The sequence below is a fragment of the Hibiscus syriacus genome, unplaced genomic scaffold (genome assembly GCF_006381635.1).
Source record: "Hibiscus syriacus cultivar Baekdansim isolate YM2019G1 unplaced genomic scaffold, ASM638163v2 tig00110435_pilon, whole genome shotgun sequence".
Taxonomy (NCBI): Eukaryota; Viridiplantae; Streptophyta; class Magnoliopsida; order Malvales; family Malvaceae; genus Hibiscus; species Hibiscus syriacus.
Genome location: NW_024062736.1, coordinates 612,934 through 630,170, shown reverse-complemented (window position 1 = coordinate 630,170; position 17,237 = coordinate 612,934). Strand labels below are relative to the sequence as shown.

Below are 17,237 nucleotides of genomic sequence, written 5' to 3'. Positions count from 1 at the left end.
ATATATAACTAATGCGGATATTAAACGTGAATATTTCAAGAAAAATAAAAACAGAAGTAACATGGGAAAATTATAAGAAAACAACTCCATCAAGAATAATGGAAAAGGGGGTTGATGATCCAAAATCAAACAAAAACCACAAAGCTAAAAGCTATAAAAATGCGATGGCTTTATTGTTTACTATCAACACTGTAACATTATATATATGTATGTATAGCTAAGCAGAAGGTCTTTATCCATGGTTGCTTGTAGCTGTGACTGAGATGATCAAAGCTGGTTGATGAAGAACAAACCGGCAACCGAAAAAGAACAATCCTATTGCTTACCTGTGATTCGTGCACACCCGTCAGTGTTAAAAGGACCTGAATGATAGCAACCAGAAAGTGCAGCTCAAATCACATAATCAAACCACTATAATGGTTGCATGATCAGGAAGTACATTTGACAGTCGTCGGCTTTCCTCAAGCATTTTCATAGCCTAAGTTATAAAATTTTGCAAGTTTAAAGCATACCACTATCAAATATGTCAGCATATCTCGAAGAATCACTATTATCAAAGCTTCATATTTACAAAATGATTTTTAGATTTGTGTTTTTTGTGATATAACAGTTGAGATCAAAGAGAGAAGATTATAGAAGATCTGGAGAAGAGTTCTTCAATGTTCCATAGATAACATTACATTCCACCTTTCAGTTCTACCCTTTGACGACAAGGGATGAGTCGACTTAACAAATCACCCTAACTTGTTTCATTGTGTACCAGGAATACGAGATTAAGATATACTGATACTGATATGAAGAAACATTCACTGAAATTCCTCTATACCTTAAAGCAGCTAGACTACAAGGAAATTGAAACTATGAACAATCAAAACAGCAATATGCAACGGCAATACCTTATTCATGGAGTGTAGGCAGAAAACTTTATCCTGTCAGAGCTTTGAATGTGTGCCGTTAACTTGTTAGAAGTCCTGTTGCAGTTATCACAACTGAAAATAATCCAAGCAGCAAAAGAGAATTTAAGGGACCAATTGGATTCAAACAGGCCTCAGTTCATTGAAGCTGGGGCAACAGTTTGCCTCAACTGTGCTGATATGCGTATGGGATAAATGGAGACTACGGATTCTTGTACCGACTCAATCCTAGAAAAGAATTACAAGTACTATTACCTGTAATCTACATCTATAACTTGGTTATCTGCCATTGTTTTGATATCTGAAGGCTGCTCCGTAGAGGTTTTGGAATCAGCGCAATCCTGTTTACCATCCTCCTAAAACATCAAAACAAGCAAGGAACATGAATCAACAAGTCTGTGTTTGCTTTAAGTGATCAGAAAACCACAGGATGTGGAAGAAAGCTTACACAAATATCATCTTGTAGGAACCCAAGGAGGTCACTTGAAACAAGGGTGATATACAGCTTTTTGACTGCTTCGGGACTCATGTTCTGAAATATTTTCCAGGCATTCCTGGAATGAAAAATATTAATTTTGATAATTATCAAAGGCAGCAAAGCAATTGGGAATCAGATTCAACCCATTCTTTTCAGTGATTATTTTCTTCTTTTGTCCCAACTGTGCTGATATATGTGTTTGGGATGTACACTACTGAGTCAATCCTAGGTTAGAAGTTCAAGTACTATTACCTGTAATCCACATCTATAGCTTGGTTATCTGTCATTGTTTTGACATCTGGAGGATGCTCCCCAGAGGTTTGGCATCTGCACAATCCTGTTTACCATCCCCCTACAACATCAAAACAAGCAAGGAACATGAATCAACATGTCCATGTTCGCTTTTAAGTGATCACAAAATCACGGGATGTGGAAGCAAGCTTACATGAATATCATCTTGAACGAACCCAGGGATGCTACTTGAAACAAGGGTGATATACAGCTCCATGGCTGCTTCTGGATTCATGTTCCCAAGTCTTTTCCAAGCGTTCCTGGAATGAAAAATATCAGTTTTGATCACTATCAAAGGCAAGAAAAGGAAAGGATCTACATTGAAGCAGCAAAGCAATTGGGAATCATTTAATCAGTTTCAACCCATTCTTTTCAGGGATTATTTTCTCCTTTATAAATATGTTTTTTCTCTACTTGCTCGTATGCTTTTATTGTTTGCTTTCACTCTTCATCAAGTCAATTCTATTCCTTATTCGTCATCAAATTTCTATCCATGAAGTTCTTAATCAGATAAAGAAACACATTACCATGTGGATCACACACAGATTAGAAACATCAGATCTCAAATGAGGCAACACCAGAAATTCAATACTAAAAATCAAGGTTTTCATTTCCAAATTCAAGAGAAAATAAAAAATTTTATAACACAAAATTCAGAGGGGAATTTTACCACTTTGCACGAGCAGAGAACTCCAATGCCATCGGTTGAGGCTCATAGCAAGGCCCTTCGGTGGCAATCTTGTGAAGTCCATACAACTGCATTTTCAAATCATTGCCAAGTTTGAAATCTTTATCAGCATTACTTTTACACTCCAAAAAACACACTGCTTTACCAAAATCTTTCTCCAATTCATTTCTTTCAATACCCTCCCAATCATCATCAGATAACCCCTCCATTAAGCAATCTCTGCCATCCTCCTTTTCACAATCCCAAACCTCAATCTCTTCTTCATCCTCTTTAGCTAATCCAATCTCAGTGGTGTCACTAACAAAATTCTCTTCTCCTTCGGTAGTTCCTTCTTTTACTTCTCTTGATCCTTCACTACCATTAAAATACTCTTCCCGGGCATCAATTTCTTCCACAGATTCACCAAAAGCATTAACTTTTACAGCTTCTGAATCAAACCCAATTCCGTTCTCATATTCAAAAACAGTTCTGATTCAGCAGTAACTTCCACGTACGATCTCGACAAAATTCGAGATGTTGATCGATGGCAGACGAAAAATAAAGAAACTTAGCGGTAATGAAGGAAATAAAAAAAGAAAAAGAAATAGTGAACAAGAACTCAAGAAAATCTCCATGGAGAAAGAAATTGAATTTCCTTTTGCTGGTTGAAAAATAGTATAAGAAGGGCTTGAAGAGGTGGGATTTTGAGAAACAGAGGAAGGTATATTCGGGTTTTATAAACGGGAAGTGTGTCGGTACCCGGATTTTTGGAAGGAAAGAGTTTGAATAAATAGGGAAAGCTAATTTGAAAAGGACTCTTCCTCTAACTATAGTATCTGTCATCAGCTCTTTAGAGGTCTCTTCGTTTTGCAACTATGGAATATGGATCTTACTGTAATATCAGTGCAGAATTGTTTATTATTATTATTTAAGAAAAACGAAAATATATCGCTAAAATATATTAAATTTTTAAAATTTAAATTTAAATTTAAATGTAGTATCTTTATTATTGGAATAATAATCATAATCAAATTATAAAGTCTAATCGCCAACAACCACCTAACAAGCTTGAGACTTTGAAGTAGGATTATAGTAAAAAAATGAGGAAAATTGAAAATTGTTCTTTTTGAAAGGAATTTAAATTTGATTTGAAATGCAATATTTGGTTTGAGCCAGCAAAAAAACAATACTACGTAAATTTTATATATATATATATATATATTCAAAAGCATGTTAATTTTATTAATTTAATTATATAAATATGTTTAATTTGTATTTATATAATATATAAACATTTTTTATCAGCATGTTTATCTTGTTGATAAAGATTAGACATGTTTATCTTGCTCTTTACATTACATTGCCATCAAATTGTTGCTTTTGTGTCGGTGGTGGGGTGCTTTCTTGCTTGACTAATCAATGGTCGTCCAAATTGTTTATGATGCAGTGGCTGATTTTGCCCTCAAGCCCCTAAATTTCAGCTTCTCCATTTCATCAATAACACTTTGATTGCTTAACATCCGACTCTATTGGAGCTTCACCATGAATATCTGTGCACCTTCTTCTTAATACCGATTAATTCGAGTTGAATTTTTTTTTCAAAAAAACATTATTATTGTTGGTAAATATATTGTAAAATAGAATTTGATTGATCATTAGCAAAATAAAATAAATAAATAAATATAATAAAGTACAAATTATTATTTTAGTAGTCGGGTCATTCTGATTAGTATATAAAATAGACGATATCCCAAGATTAACACCATGTTTCTAAATTTACACATACTAATAAGAAGTTGAGCTCGACCAACATTATTCTTTTCAAAAGAAGAAGAGACTAACGAAAAATCAGAGGGAGGAGAGAGAAATAAATAGATAAACATGACCTTTCTTTTATAAGAAGAAATCAAGAGATAAATTTATAAATAAGATTCAGTTGGTAAGTTATATAAATTTTTAGAAGATGAGAAAATAACAATGCCAAAAATAGACGCTTAAGTATTAGTGAACGTCTCTAGAACTATATGGACAAATACTACTTGGTATTATTACAAACAATTTTTTCTTTTGAAAGTTGTTCAAGTACACTTGATCAAACAAAATACACAATCACGTAATCACATTTCATATGCCTATAATCATAAAATTTCAACATGCCACCATGATGATTAAACAAACATTAACGATATCATATGTTTGCAAAAAGAAAAAATATTTCTTACAAAATATATCTTTGGTTATTATTACCTTGCTACACTCAAGAAGAATTCGGTTTAATTATTCTAATTTTTTCTAATAATCCAAAAGAGATTAAATTAAACTAAATATTAAGACTATCAATGAATAATTTTCCAAGGATTTTTTTTAACTTTTGTAGTAAGAAAGCTATATTCACTGAAAAGATTTTATTAGTCAAAATATTTTCAGTCATAAGTTTTTTTTTGGGCGGGATTATGTATTTCTCTTAAATAGTATTAGGCAGAGTGTGCATCAACTGATTGGGAGTTTCTTCAACGGATAAAACTTGCAGCAAACAGCAATCGAGCTTATTAAATAAATGGATAACCTTAAATTTAGTGATTTAAATTAGATTAAGAGCAGTCCATAAGACTATTTGATTTAGTGAATAATGTTTAATCTAGATCAAATTCTAGTTTCATTTTCATTAAATGCCATGAATAAGAAGGTGCCCTAATTAACTATGAGGAAAAAAATGTTAAGTATGATTATGAAACAAATGAAAATTTAGATATTAAAAAATAAAATTGATAGTTTAAGTATTAAATGTGTAATTTATCTTAAAATTTATTATTGTATCGAATGTATTTTGTTTTTTCTCTAGAGAGTCGAGATGAAAAATCGATAGGCAAGTGATATCGCATCCTCACAGTTAGGAGAGTTCAAATTCAATCCGATCCAAAAAAATAATCGAAAATTGATTCAAAAAACTGAAACCGATTTAGTGTGTTTGGTTTTTTTTTTAAATCGATCGGTTTGGTTCGGTTTGAAAATCCGGAATCGATCCAAACCAAACCGAACCGACATCTCTTACAATGAACGACACCGTTTCAATTTCCTGGCCAAAAATCTTAAACCCTAGTCCACTTTCGAAATCTTTAACCACCGAGTCAAACCAATAACTTGCTATATTTTTAACAAAACTATTATATATATTATGGAAAGTTAACATCGAAATGGAGTATAGCTCAGATTCCAGTTAACTATTTTCTAAATTTAGCTTCAAAACAATCCCAAAAATCATTTCTTTCTCCCAATACTAGAGAGTTTTTTTGTGAGTAGTGAGTGTTTTGTAAACACCTGTAAATTTTCTCTCTTAGTAAAAGATCTGCAGCAGTCCGGAGACGTAAGCAATTGGTTGAACTCCGTTATCAATTTCGGGTATTATTTTTCCGCTTTTATTTCGTATTCTCACTAATCTGACTATAGGAAAATTACTTGTTACTGATTTATTTTCCAATAACTGGTATCAGAGCTTTTGGGTTGTGAATTTTGTTAATTTTTTGCAAGGTTACTATTCGGGTTACTATTCATATGAATATTGAATTTTGTGAATAGTGAATTTTGTAAATAGTGAAATTTGGTCGGCGATACGAGTTTGTCGACGGAGGTGTTCTAATACACGGTGGTTCGCAAAAATTGTCAGAAACGATCCAAACGAAACCAGATTCGAGTGAGAGCGATGCAGACGAAGGTGAAAATTGAAAAGTTCGATGGTGCGGACTTTGGCTTTTGGAAGATGCAGATTGAAGATTTTCTGTACCAGAAAAATCTATATCAACCTCTCTCAGGAAAGCAACCAGAGGGCATGAAGAATGAAGACTGGGCTCTTCTCGACAGACAAGCCCTCGGAGTTATCCAACTGACGTTATCCCGCAATGTTGCTTTCAACATAGCAAAGGAAAGACCACGGCGGGTATGGCGGCTCCCTCCAGTATGTATGAGAAGCCATTAGCCTCAAACAAAGTGCACTTGATAAGGCGATTATTCAATTTGCGGATGACAGAAGGAGCATTGATGGCACAACACCTAAATGAACTCAACACAATCACAACTCAGTTGAGTTCAGTGGAAATTGAATTCGATGATGAAGTTCGAGCTTTAATTCTCTTATCATCTCTACCAGACAGTTGGAATGCTATGTTACAGCAGTTAGCAGCTCGTCGGAAATAGTAAATTGAAATTCGACGATGTTCGGGATCTGGTACTGAGCGAAGAAATTCGACGGAGAGAATCGGGTGAAGCATCAACCTCCTCAGCCTTGCACACGGAGTCCAGAGGGAGAACTTCAGAAAGAAATTCAAATCGTGGCATATCGAAATCCAGAAGGGGAAAATCAAGAACAGAAAATAAAGATTTTACCTGTTATAATTGCGGCAAGAAGGGTCACTTTAAAAGAGATTGTCGAGCACTGAAGAAAAATACCGGCGCACAGGAATCTGCCAACGTGACAGAGAAGACAGGTGATGCCATGATTCTAAGCGTCAACAGTCCGATTGAATCATGGATCTTAGATTCAGGGGCATCTTTCCACTCCACCCCTGCCGAGAAATCATGGAAAATTATGTCAGTGGTGATTTTGGGAAGGTTCATCTAGCTGATGATGAAACCTTAAGATCGGAAAAGGAGACATCCGACTAAAGTTGCCAAACCAAACCACCTGGACGCTGAAAGAAGTGAGACATATTCCTGGCCTCAAAAGAAATTTGATTTCTGTAGGACAGCTTGATGGTGAAGGATTTAGCACAACCTTTTCAAGCTGTGAATGGAAGATTACCAAAGGAGCACTCGTCATTGCTCGTGGTAAGAAAACTGGTACTCTCTATAACATCAAATTTAGAGAATATCATTGCAGTAGCAGATGTTGATGGAAAATCAAACCTATGGCACCAAAGGCTTGGCCATATGAGCGAGAAAGGGATGAAGACACTTTTTTCAAAGGGGAAGCTGTCGGATCTAAAGAATGTAGATGTCGGACTATGCGAGGATTGCATCTTTGGCAAACAAAAAAGTCTTTGCAAAGATGGTAAGACACCAAGGCTGAAAAGTTAGAGTTAGTTCATACTGATGTATGGGACCATCTCTAGTTCCATCTCTTGCAGGTCTCATTATATTAGTCACCTTCATCGATGATTCTACAAGGAATGTGTGGTTATTTTCTGAAGAAAAAATCAGAAGTCTTTGATACCTTCAGAAAATGGAAGGCCATGGTGGAAAATGAGATTGTATGAAAGTAAGCGGTTGAGGTCTGACAATGGAGGAGAGTACAGAAATAGGAGATTCAGAGATTTTTGCGCAAACAATGGGATCAAGATGGAGACAACATTCCCATGACACCGCAGTAGAATGGCGTAGCAGAGCGCATGAACAGAACTCTGAATGAACGTGCCAGAAGCATGAGGATACATGCCGGATTGCCCAAATTTCTATGGGCTGAAGCTATCAACACTGCAGCTTACCTGATCAACCGTGGGCCCTCAGTTCCTTTGGATGGCAGAATACCAGAGGAAGTTTGGAGCAAGAAAGAAATAAATCTTTCACACTTAAGAGTGTTTGGTTGTATTTCTTATGTACACATAGACTCTGCTGAAAGAAGTAAACTTGATGCTAAGTCCAACAAATGTTCCTTTGTTGGTTACAGCGGTGATGAGTTCGGTTACTGATTTTGGGACTATGAAAATCGAAAGATCATTAGAAGCAGAGATGTCATTTTCAATGAGAATGTGATGTACAAAGACAGGTCAACTGTAGAATCAAGCAGCTCCAATACCAAAGCTGAAACAAAGGAATTTACTGAGTTTGAGGAGATTTCTGGAAATGATGTTCAGATCAGTCCTGAAGCAGTTCAAGAAGAACCAGGCACACCGGAACTAAGACGCTCCTCCAGAATTCCTAAACCAACCAACGGTATTCTCCTTCTTTGCACTACTTGTTGCTGACTGACAATGGTGAACCAGAGTGCTATGATGAAGCAATGCAAGTGGAGGATTCAGTCAAGTGGAGTCTTCCATGAAAGATGAGGAACTCGCTTTTATCAAATCAGACGTCTTAGCTGAATTACCACCAGGCAAGAAAGTGCTTCACAACAAGTGGATTTACAGGATCAAAGAAGAGCACGATGGGAGCAAACGCTACAAAGCGAGATTGGTTGTCAAAGGTTTTCAGCAAAAGAATGTATTGACTACAATGAAATTTTCTCTCAGTCGTGAAACTGTCTACAATCAGACTGGTGTTGAAAATTGTAGCTGCAGAGGATTTACATCTTGAGCAGTTAGATGTAAAGACAGCTTTCTTCATGGTGATTTGGAGGAAGAAATCTATATGAGGCAGCCATAAGGCTTCATAGAGGCAGACAAGAAAACCTGGTATGCAGGTTGAAGAAGAGCTTGTATGGTTTAAAACAAGCTCCTAACAGTGGTACAAAAGTTCGATAGTTTCATGAGTAGCAGTGGTTTTACCAGATGTCCAAGCAGATCATTGTTGCTACATCAAGAGGTTCGACAATAGCTTCATTATTTTATTGTTGTACGTTGATGACATGCTCGTTGCAGGCTCAGACATGCAAGAGATTATAAACTTGAAAAAAATTGTCAAAGCAGTTTGCTATGAAGGATCTGGGCGCTGCATAGCAGATTCTTGGGATGAGGATCAAGAGAGACACAAAGTCAGGGACTTTGATATTATCACAGGCTGAGTACATTAACAAAGTACTCTCCATGTTCAACATGCAAGATGCTAAACCAGTAAGTACCACCTTTAGGTGTTCATTTCAGACTCTCCAAAGAACAGTCACCAAAGACGGAGAAGAACGTGCACACATGGTGAAGGTGCCGTACGCCTCAGCGATTGGAAGTCTGATGTATGCCATGGTTTGTACCAGACCAGATATTGCTCAAGCAGTGGGAGCTGTTAGCAGGTACATGAATAATCCGGGAAAGGTACACTGGGAAGCAGTCAAATGGATCCTCAAATATCTGCGGGGTACCACAAACAAAGCACTTTGTTTCAAAGGTGGAGATACGATACTGACAGCTATGTAGATGCTGACTTAGCGGAAATATTGACATCAGAATGAGCACTACAGGGTATGCCTATACTCTAGGAGGAACCGCAGTGAGTTGGGTTTCTCAACTACAGAAGATAGTTGCTCTCTCCACAACTGAAGCAGAATATGTCGCTGTTACGGAAGCTAGCAAGGAGATGGTTTGGCTTCAAAGTTTCTTGGAAGAGTTAGGCAAGAAATAAGAAAACAATGTCTTGTATTGCGACAGTCAAAGTGTTATACATCTAGCAAAGAATCCGTCTTTTCATTCCAGGACAAAGCACATACAATTGCGATATCATTTTATCCGGTCTCTTCTGGAAGATGAGATTTGAAACTTGAAAAGATCAGTGGAGCTCAAAATCCGGCAGATATGTTGACAAAGACGGTGACTACAGACAAATTGAAGTTGTGTTCAACTTCAGTTGACATGCTAGAATAACAAGACTAGAAAAGCTGTTGCATTGATCGAGGTGTGAAGACAGATTAAAATCAGTCTTCAAGTGGGAGATTGTTGAAAGTATTAAAATGGTTTTCAAGTTTGGTAAATGTTTCTTTGAAAATAGTTTTTCAAGTTTGGTAGATGTTTGTTGAAAAATGATAATAGGATAATCAATTAATCCCTAGGTTTTAGGGTATTTACAAGATTAAGTCCTTAAGTTTCAACTATAAATACCCTAGCTCATTTAGCTTCAAAACAATCCCAAAAATCATTTCTTTCTCCCAATACTAGAGAGCTTTCTTGTGAGTAGTGAGTGTTTTGTAAACACTGTAAATTTTCTCTTTAGTAAAAGATCTGCAGCAGTCCGGAGACGTAAGCACAATTGGCTGAACTCCGTTATCAATTTCGAGTATTATTTTTCCGCTTTTATTTCGTATTCTCACTAATCTGACTATAGGGAAATTACTTGTTACTGGTTTATTTCCCAACATCTGCAACTGTTGCCAACCTATGCATTCCATTGTCAGCTCATCTTTCCATGTTTTTTTTGAAGAATTTGTGTATATTTCATTCATTACTTGTTCCATAACTTATTTTAGTTTTACATTTTACTCAGGTTCGGGTTTTGTTTTTTCTTTATAAAAAATTACATCTTTCTTCTTTCTCATACTAAACTCTGATCTGGGTTCATGTACTTGCAAACTAAACAACAAGATGACATGAACTCAGGTATTATTTTAGTTTAGTTTGCAAGTAATATGAACTAAAAAATATTGTTGTATTATATGTAGTATTATTATCTTAACTGCCCCATGCACTCATCGATTGGTTTGGTTTTGAGAGTTCACAGTAAACATAAACATTAACATACCTGAGATTTCATATAATGTTATGGGGCAGTTTAAGATAATAATACTACATATAATACAACAAGATTCATTGTATTTCAAAGCTGGCGATGAGTGCATAAAAGAGATACGCTTACATACACTTGAATTCAGTTCGAATAACACATAACCACATTTTTTTATAAACATCCAAATAGATTCAAACCGAATTAAGTCGCACTTAATTAGATCGGATCGGATTTTTTTAGAAACATTCAAACCGCAAATATTTATGCTTTTGGATTGGATAAATTTTTAGCTAAAAACCGATCCAAACCGACCGCGAACACCACCACTCACAGTATCTCACCGCTCTATAAATACTCCTCTATTATTTGCTATTTTTTCTTAGATATATTTGGTTGAAAACAAATAATGGAGTTTTGAATCCTCTCACTCTCTCCTTAATCAATTTAGGGTTCATATTCTCGCCGAATCGATCAGATATGGGAGGAGGCAATGCCCAAAAGTCGAAGATGGCGCGTGAGAAAAACCTTGAGAAGGCTAAAGCCGCCTCTAAAGGTTTCATTTTGTTTTCTCATCAGAAACTAGAAAGAAATGTATAAACTGCCGATTTTTTTTCACTTTCAGATAATTTGATGCTTCCATTGATTATATATTTTTATGTTTTCAGGAAGCCAGCTAGAATCAAACAAGAAAGCTATGACGATTCAGGTAATTTGGTGTTCATATAATTGTTTTTTTAGCCTTGTTTTATTTCGGTTTGCCAATTCTTTTATGGGTTGCAATTGCTTTATCTTTTAATATTCCCTCCGCCCAAAACATGAAGATATTTTGGTCTTTCTTTAGACATGAAATGGTTCAATGGTATTATTTTGTCCCTTCAAATAACCCTTAAAACTAACATGCTCTTTATGAAATTGACTCCTAGTGCTCTTCTCAAGTAAGTAATTATTCTTCATGTTTTAGAATGATCTTCATGCTTGTGTTTACAATGACAAGTTGTCTTTGGGCAGTGACCGAAATATTAAATGCAGTTCTTAGTTGAAGTGGCTTTGTTTGTTTTCATGTATATGTTTAGTCTATGAACTCTTACGTTAGACTCTTTTATGTAAGCACTCTTAATGTTGGGGGTTGGTTCCCCCCCCCCCCCTCTCAATCTCTCTCCTATCAGGCTATGGATAGAATGTTGAGTTTGATATAGAAGTACTCTGTCAGTGCATTGTTGGGAAGACATGTCTCTGCATTATTTATGAATCATTTGTGAAAACTAGTGGTGTGGATGCAGTAGTGAGTTCCAATCACATTTAAGCTTTTACAGGATTCTCGTATTATTGTGTTGTTAGCGAGGAGATGAGGACCTCTATTTTGGTAATCGGTTATCGATAAACATACTAGGCATGTTAAAGATGTTATTCTTAAGTACCTGCTATTTGTAGATTTTTAAACCTTTAACAGATGAGGCTGTAGTGAGAGGAAAGCATTATTTGAACTTGGGACGCAGATTATTACTTTAAAATCCAGCCATTCTACATACGGATGTAGTTGAAGGAATTGCAATGATTTAGCATTTGAGCTTCTTATCTGTTTGATGTTCAATAGGTGGTTGACCATAACGATTTATTCGTGCAAAATGCAGTGCAAGGTATGCATGCAGACTTTTATTTGCACAACATCTGAGGTGAAGTGCCGGGAACATGCGGAAGCAAAGCATCCAAAATCTGATGTGTATGCATGTTTCCCTCATCTGAAGAAGTGATGTAGCTGGATCGAATGTAGACTTTTAATTTGGATATTAGTCATGTAAACTCTCAATCATGATACTAGGAAGACGATTTGTGCACCTAAAGTAAGGAAAGACTGATTCTCAAACCCTTTCAAATGGATAAATTGAAGACTGGTCCATTCCTGCGTCAATGTTGTTTATTAAAGCTTTGTTTCTAGAAATTTGCTGTCGTGAACTTGTTGAATTTCTCGTCATTACTCCCATTCTGTCGAACATAGACCACAAAAATGCTACTTCTAGTCCGGGGAATCCAAGACCTGACTTAGCTTGAGGTCAAGTCGAGATGTATGCTTTCAGATACCGTAATTAGCGTGAGTAATAATAATAATAGATAAGAAACAAACAATTTTTAGAACTTCCGTATCTTAAGAAAGTATACTTTCGTACCTGTGCCTGTATATGTAGAAAATACTTTAGCATTTGTATATCATATATTTAAATAATGACATCATCTTTGAAAGATTATTTTTGCAAGGGACGGGGAAGGGTTGTTTGGGATTAAACTAATAATACCAATTAAGACTAAAGCAAGATACCTTATCAACCCACAACATACTTGATCACTGGAAGACCTTTTAAATGCATGAAATCTTGAAATAAACTGATATTTTATGTTGACATATGTTCATGTTCGATATATATCATGGAAAACACTTGGAAGATAATCAAAAGTTAAATGCTAAGAAAAACATTTATGTTTCCAAACAAAATGAGTTATTTTATGAAACATAAAGCACGGTCAGTCATCCAGCCGAGTCCGGGCTCCACTGATGTACAAATAGACCCAAAGTGAATGGGCTACTGAGTACGCATCCTGCAACTCTCAGTTGTCCTCACTTGAGAAAAGTAAGGATGGGCCTACAGATAAATCAAATTGTAGAATGACGTTGAGCATTCATAAAACACTATGTTTTTTCGAACCCGACGGGTTTTTATATATGTATAACTGTAAGCTTATATTGATCTATACCATAGCTTCTTTTGCAGTTGGTCTTTCCTGATGATCATATCGAAGCAACTTATCTAGAAAATTGATTGCCTGCAAGTCAAAAGAGCTTAACAGAGCTTATTATATTCAATTCCAAGACGTTCGGCTGAGAGAAAATTACCTCTGGCGAGACAAGATGCTGATTATTCGCATTAATGAATTTGGACCAGTGTTTTCGAATGTGCCTGAGCAGTGAGCAACATATCAATACATTAATGACACGTTGATTTCACACTATAAATCCTAACCAGAGGGATATAATCTGTGTGCAAACCTGGATCACTTCGGTGTGCAACGCTTTGTTTAGTGTTACCAGAGGGATAAGTTAATGCTTAATGTACCTTCCAACAAGAGCCTCAAGTTGAGGATCAAGCTCTAAATGATATTTATTCAGATATACATTCAACTCATCAGTTCCTACCACCTGAAATTACATTAATAGCAGCCAAAATCTCTGTAGCATTTTGGTAGACTCGCGATATATTGCTAAGAAAAACAGGGGGAAAATGTGAAAATAGAACATTTTGTTTGACAGTTCATGCAAAGTATCCCCCCGGTACCTACCTCCTACCAAGTGATAGTCACAAAGAGTATATGTTTAAATCAAAACCTACAAAGAGTGGTGAATAAACCTATGTTGCTCCAACTCTTCATTTTTCTTGAAGTACCTGTGTTTGACATCTGCGTCCGATTCATATCCGGGAATAGATCTGGAGATATGATCCTCAAAGGACCCTTCAAATACATGAAAATCTTGAAAAAAAACCTTGAACACACCCATGTCGGACACTCATACCCGAGTCCAAGAAATATAGGCATAAACAACCCTAGCAGGTACTAAAAAGTTTACAAAGTGATGCTCCAGATGTAGATTGTAAACAAAGGTAGATAACTGAGATGGACGAGTTACAAAGAGACAGACTAATAGAAGTTAGAAAATGATGCATTGTCCAAACCAAAATGTTAGTACTAAATGCGTAGTTTACCCAAAAAGTAAAAAGCCTCGCTTTATTTGACAAATAATAAATAGATTTAAATTTATATTTAGAATAATTTGGATAAATTATTTATATTATTTTTTTATTACAATGAAATTGATGAATTTACAATTTAAAATAATTGGGTCATTAGACAACTAATCAAAGTTTTCAGGCTTATGTTTGACAAATAATTTATGGACAGGAACCACTAGGATCTCGCTGCCCACCAAGAATTGCTGATAACTCAAGCTTGAAACCGCTCTGCGCTCATCGTCCGGTTAGCAAAGAAATAGATGTTGGCAGATCGCCAAGCCCTTCTCAGCTCCTTCCTATTCTGTGGACACTCACATAATTATCTTATTTTGATTTAATTATATGTATCTGATTAGGACCAATTATGTAACGTTAAGATCTATTATTTAACGATTCTTTCAAATCAATTTGTTTCATTTATAATACTATGGTTTAAATCCTGAACATTTTTTAGGGGACTTAATGTCTCATTCATCTCGATCAATTGATTATCGATCCTTTACATCAAATACTATATATATATTATGTTGCTTGAATTACACATGTAACACCCTCAGACCCGTACCCGACCCGAATACGAGTCTGAGGTGTCACATTGACTTTTCAAACTTTGACTCTTGACAAAATTCAAAGAAAATTTAAAACTTTCATTAAAGTAAAAGCGGTTTATTTACATAAATTGATCACAATAACCAAAATCGATCAGAGCATATTTAACTCAATCAATTAGTGCATGTCAATTATATTCAAAATAACCAAACACCTTTAAATTATCTATTTTCTGATCTGAAATTTTGTAAGGGAGATGCTGACCTGTCTGGCTCTTCTTCGCTTCTCTTATCGCTTTTGTAACATACGCGTGAAACAATCACACGCTAAGTCTATGACTTAGTGAGGCATAAACAAACCGACTATAACATATCATAACTAATTCATATTATGCACATTTCATGTAATCATGATAAACCAAAAAATGCATCCAAACATATATATATATATATATATATATATATACCATTTCCTTTTACCTATTATTATTATTATTGTTTCTCATGTTTAATATATATATTATACTTATTGCAATTTGTATATCATATACATACATATTGTTTCACAAAGAAATACCCATATCATCATATAATTCTGGTAACATATTTCCTAACACAAAACATATAAAGCGTATGTAATAAATTTCTCATTATCTCTTTAATAGTTTTATTTTCGTTCTTTATCTTTTAGTCATATGTTCTTATACTTATTCTTCTTAACCAAGCTATATACACATCACCATCATATCACATATATCATTTCACCATAAAGATTACAAACAAAGCACACAATATCATACAAGGTTCTTTTATATCATCTTCTTTATTAGCTCATGTACACATGTGAGAACTATAGATATTTGAGTCTATAGAGGTTGTTCACTAATGCTATCACCACAGCTCGTATAAATGCACCGAAGTGCCACGTAGAATTGCACCTAAGTGTCGCGTAGAAATGCACCGAAGTGCCGCGTAAAAATGCACCGAAGTGCCATATAAGATTGTCCCTAAGGACCACGTAGAAAATTCCTTAAGAATCATATACATATGTCAATGATCAAGTATGTGTCTCAAAAGACCTCACACATGTTCCAAAGAATACATATATGTCCCGAAGGACCGTGTAGACCCTCGACTCTTGGCATGCCAACTATACCCCTAGCTCTCATGACACATATCATTGGCATTATCTTTTATATCCTTTTACATATTCATGTAAACATATCACATATTCATATAAACTCGTAGCTTCATTCACATATACATTTAATCACGTAGTTCATGTAAATTCTTATATCATTTCGTATTCATGTATCACATGGTATATAACACTTCTCATGTGTTCCTATAAACATATCATATCCTATGACTTATATCTTTTCGTATAATTTATGCTTTAATCTCTTATATTCACCTGATTCAATATCATTTAATTTGTTTCACTTTCTCATATCACATATACTTTCTCTTTCATATATCTAATGTCATGTATCATATCTTGTAATTGTGTAAACATGTCTCTTTAATGTAATTTACATAGTAATGCCCTATATTTATATCATATAATGATTTAACCTAAGTCATCCTTTATAAAGTTTATAATACATGTTCAAATAGTCTCATTCTATCCTATAAATAACTTCTACTTATCTTATCTCATTTCCCCTTTCACTTACATAATTCATATATATATACTAATTTAATCTAATTTCCCATTACTTCATACATATACTCTTTCATAAAACTTTGTAACTCTTCACTTTATAATTCATAAACCATAGTTTCCTTTAACTATATAAATCTTCCCTATATAACTTATGTATCCTTATTTATGCATATGCCCTCGAATTAATATCGTCCTCATAGAGTCTTCTAACCTTTCTCGTGTAATCACCTATACCATATAATATGACTTATATTTGATTATCTTATGCTCACTCGTTCATTTCATTCCTTATGTCTCTATCATATAATTTATTTCATGTTCTGCCATTATTACATTTTAGTGTTTTACACAAATCCTATAGCATATACAAAGCATATCAATATCTTTAATTATACATACATACAATTAATGTAAAATATATATAATCACATATAACACATATAATAATAACAACCACATAATCTTATTCATGACTTCATGCATATCATTCTAGGAAATAGACTCACCGCAAATCCTATTTCCATTAAACAATACAT

The 17,237-nt window shown here is 34.9% G+C and overlaps 1 protein-coding gene, 1 long non-coding RNA gene and 1 pseudogene across 3 annotated transcripts; 1 reads left to right on the top strand and 2 right to left on the bottom strand.

The window, feature by feature from the left end:
- Window positions 1–548: 548 nt before the first annotated feature.
- LOC120125626 lies at window positions 549–3,211 on the bottom strand (annotated as a pseudogene).
- A 7,878-nt stretch (window positions 3,212–11,089) lies between these two features.
- Window positions 11,090–12,475, top strand: LOC120125588 (uncharacterized protein At2g23090-like). Its single transcript, XM_039143985.1, has 3 exons — window positions 11,090–11,261; window positions 11,374–11,414; window positions 12,340–12,475. The coding sequence occupies exons 1-3, from the start codon at window positions 11,186–11,188 to the stop codon at window positions 12,457–12,459; spliced, it is 237 nt and encodes a 78-aa protein (XP_038999916.1). The 5' UTR covers window positions 11,090–11,185; the 3' UTR covers window positions 12,460–12,475.
- Window positions 12,476–13,217: 742 nt separating this feature from the next.
- Window positions 13,218–14,337, bottom strand: LOC120125619. Of its 2 annotated transcripts, XR_005516379.1 has the most exons (5): window positions 14,107–14,337; window positions 13,816–13,898; window positions 13,596–13,659; window positions 13,457–13,525; window positions 13,218–13,344 (listed from the first exon to the last, which is right to left on the bottom strand). It is a non-coding gene; the product is annotated as an uncharacterized LOC120125619 (long non-coding RNA). The 2 variants fall into 2 exon arrangements; XR_005516378.1 differs by having other exon boundaries at window positions 13,816–14,329.
- Window positions 14,338–17,237: the final 2,900 nt, after the last annotated feature.

Excerpts from the sequence above, each read along its gene's own strand:
- LOC120125588 (XM_039143985.1), top strand. The coding sequence starts at position 11,186 with ATGGGAGGAGGCAATGCCCAAAAGTCGAAGATGGCGCGTGAGAAAAAC. Across the intron at positions 11,262-11,373 it reads GGCTAAAGCCGCCTCTAAAG|GAAGCCAGCTAGAATCAAAC; the intron begins GTTTCATTTTGT and ends TTATGTTTTCAG. Across the intron at positions 11,415-12,339 it reads AGAAAGCTATGACGATTCAG|TGCAAGGTATGCATGCAGAC; the intron begins GTAATTTGGTGT and ends TGCAAAATGCAG.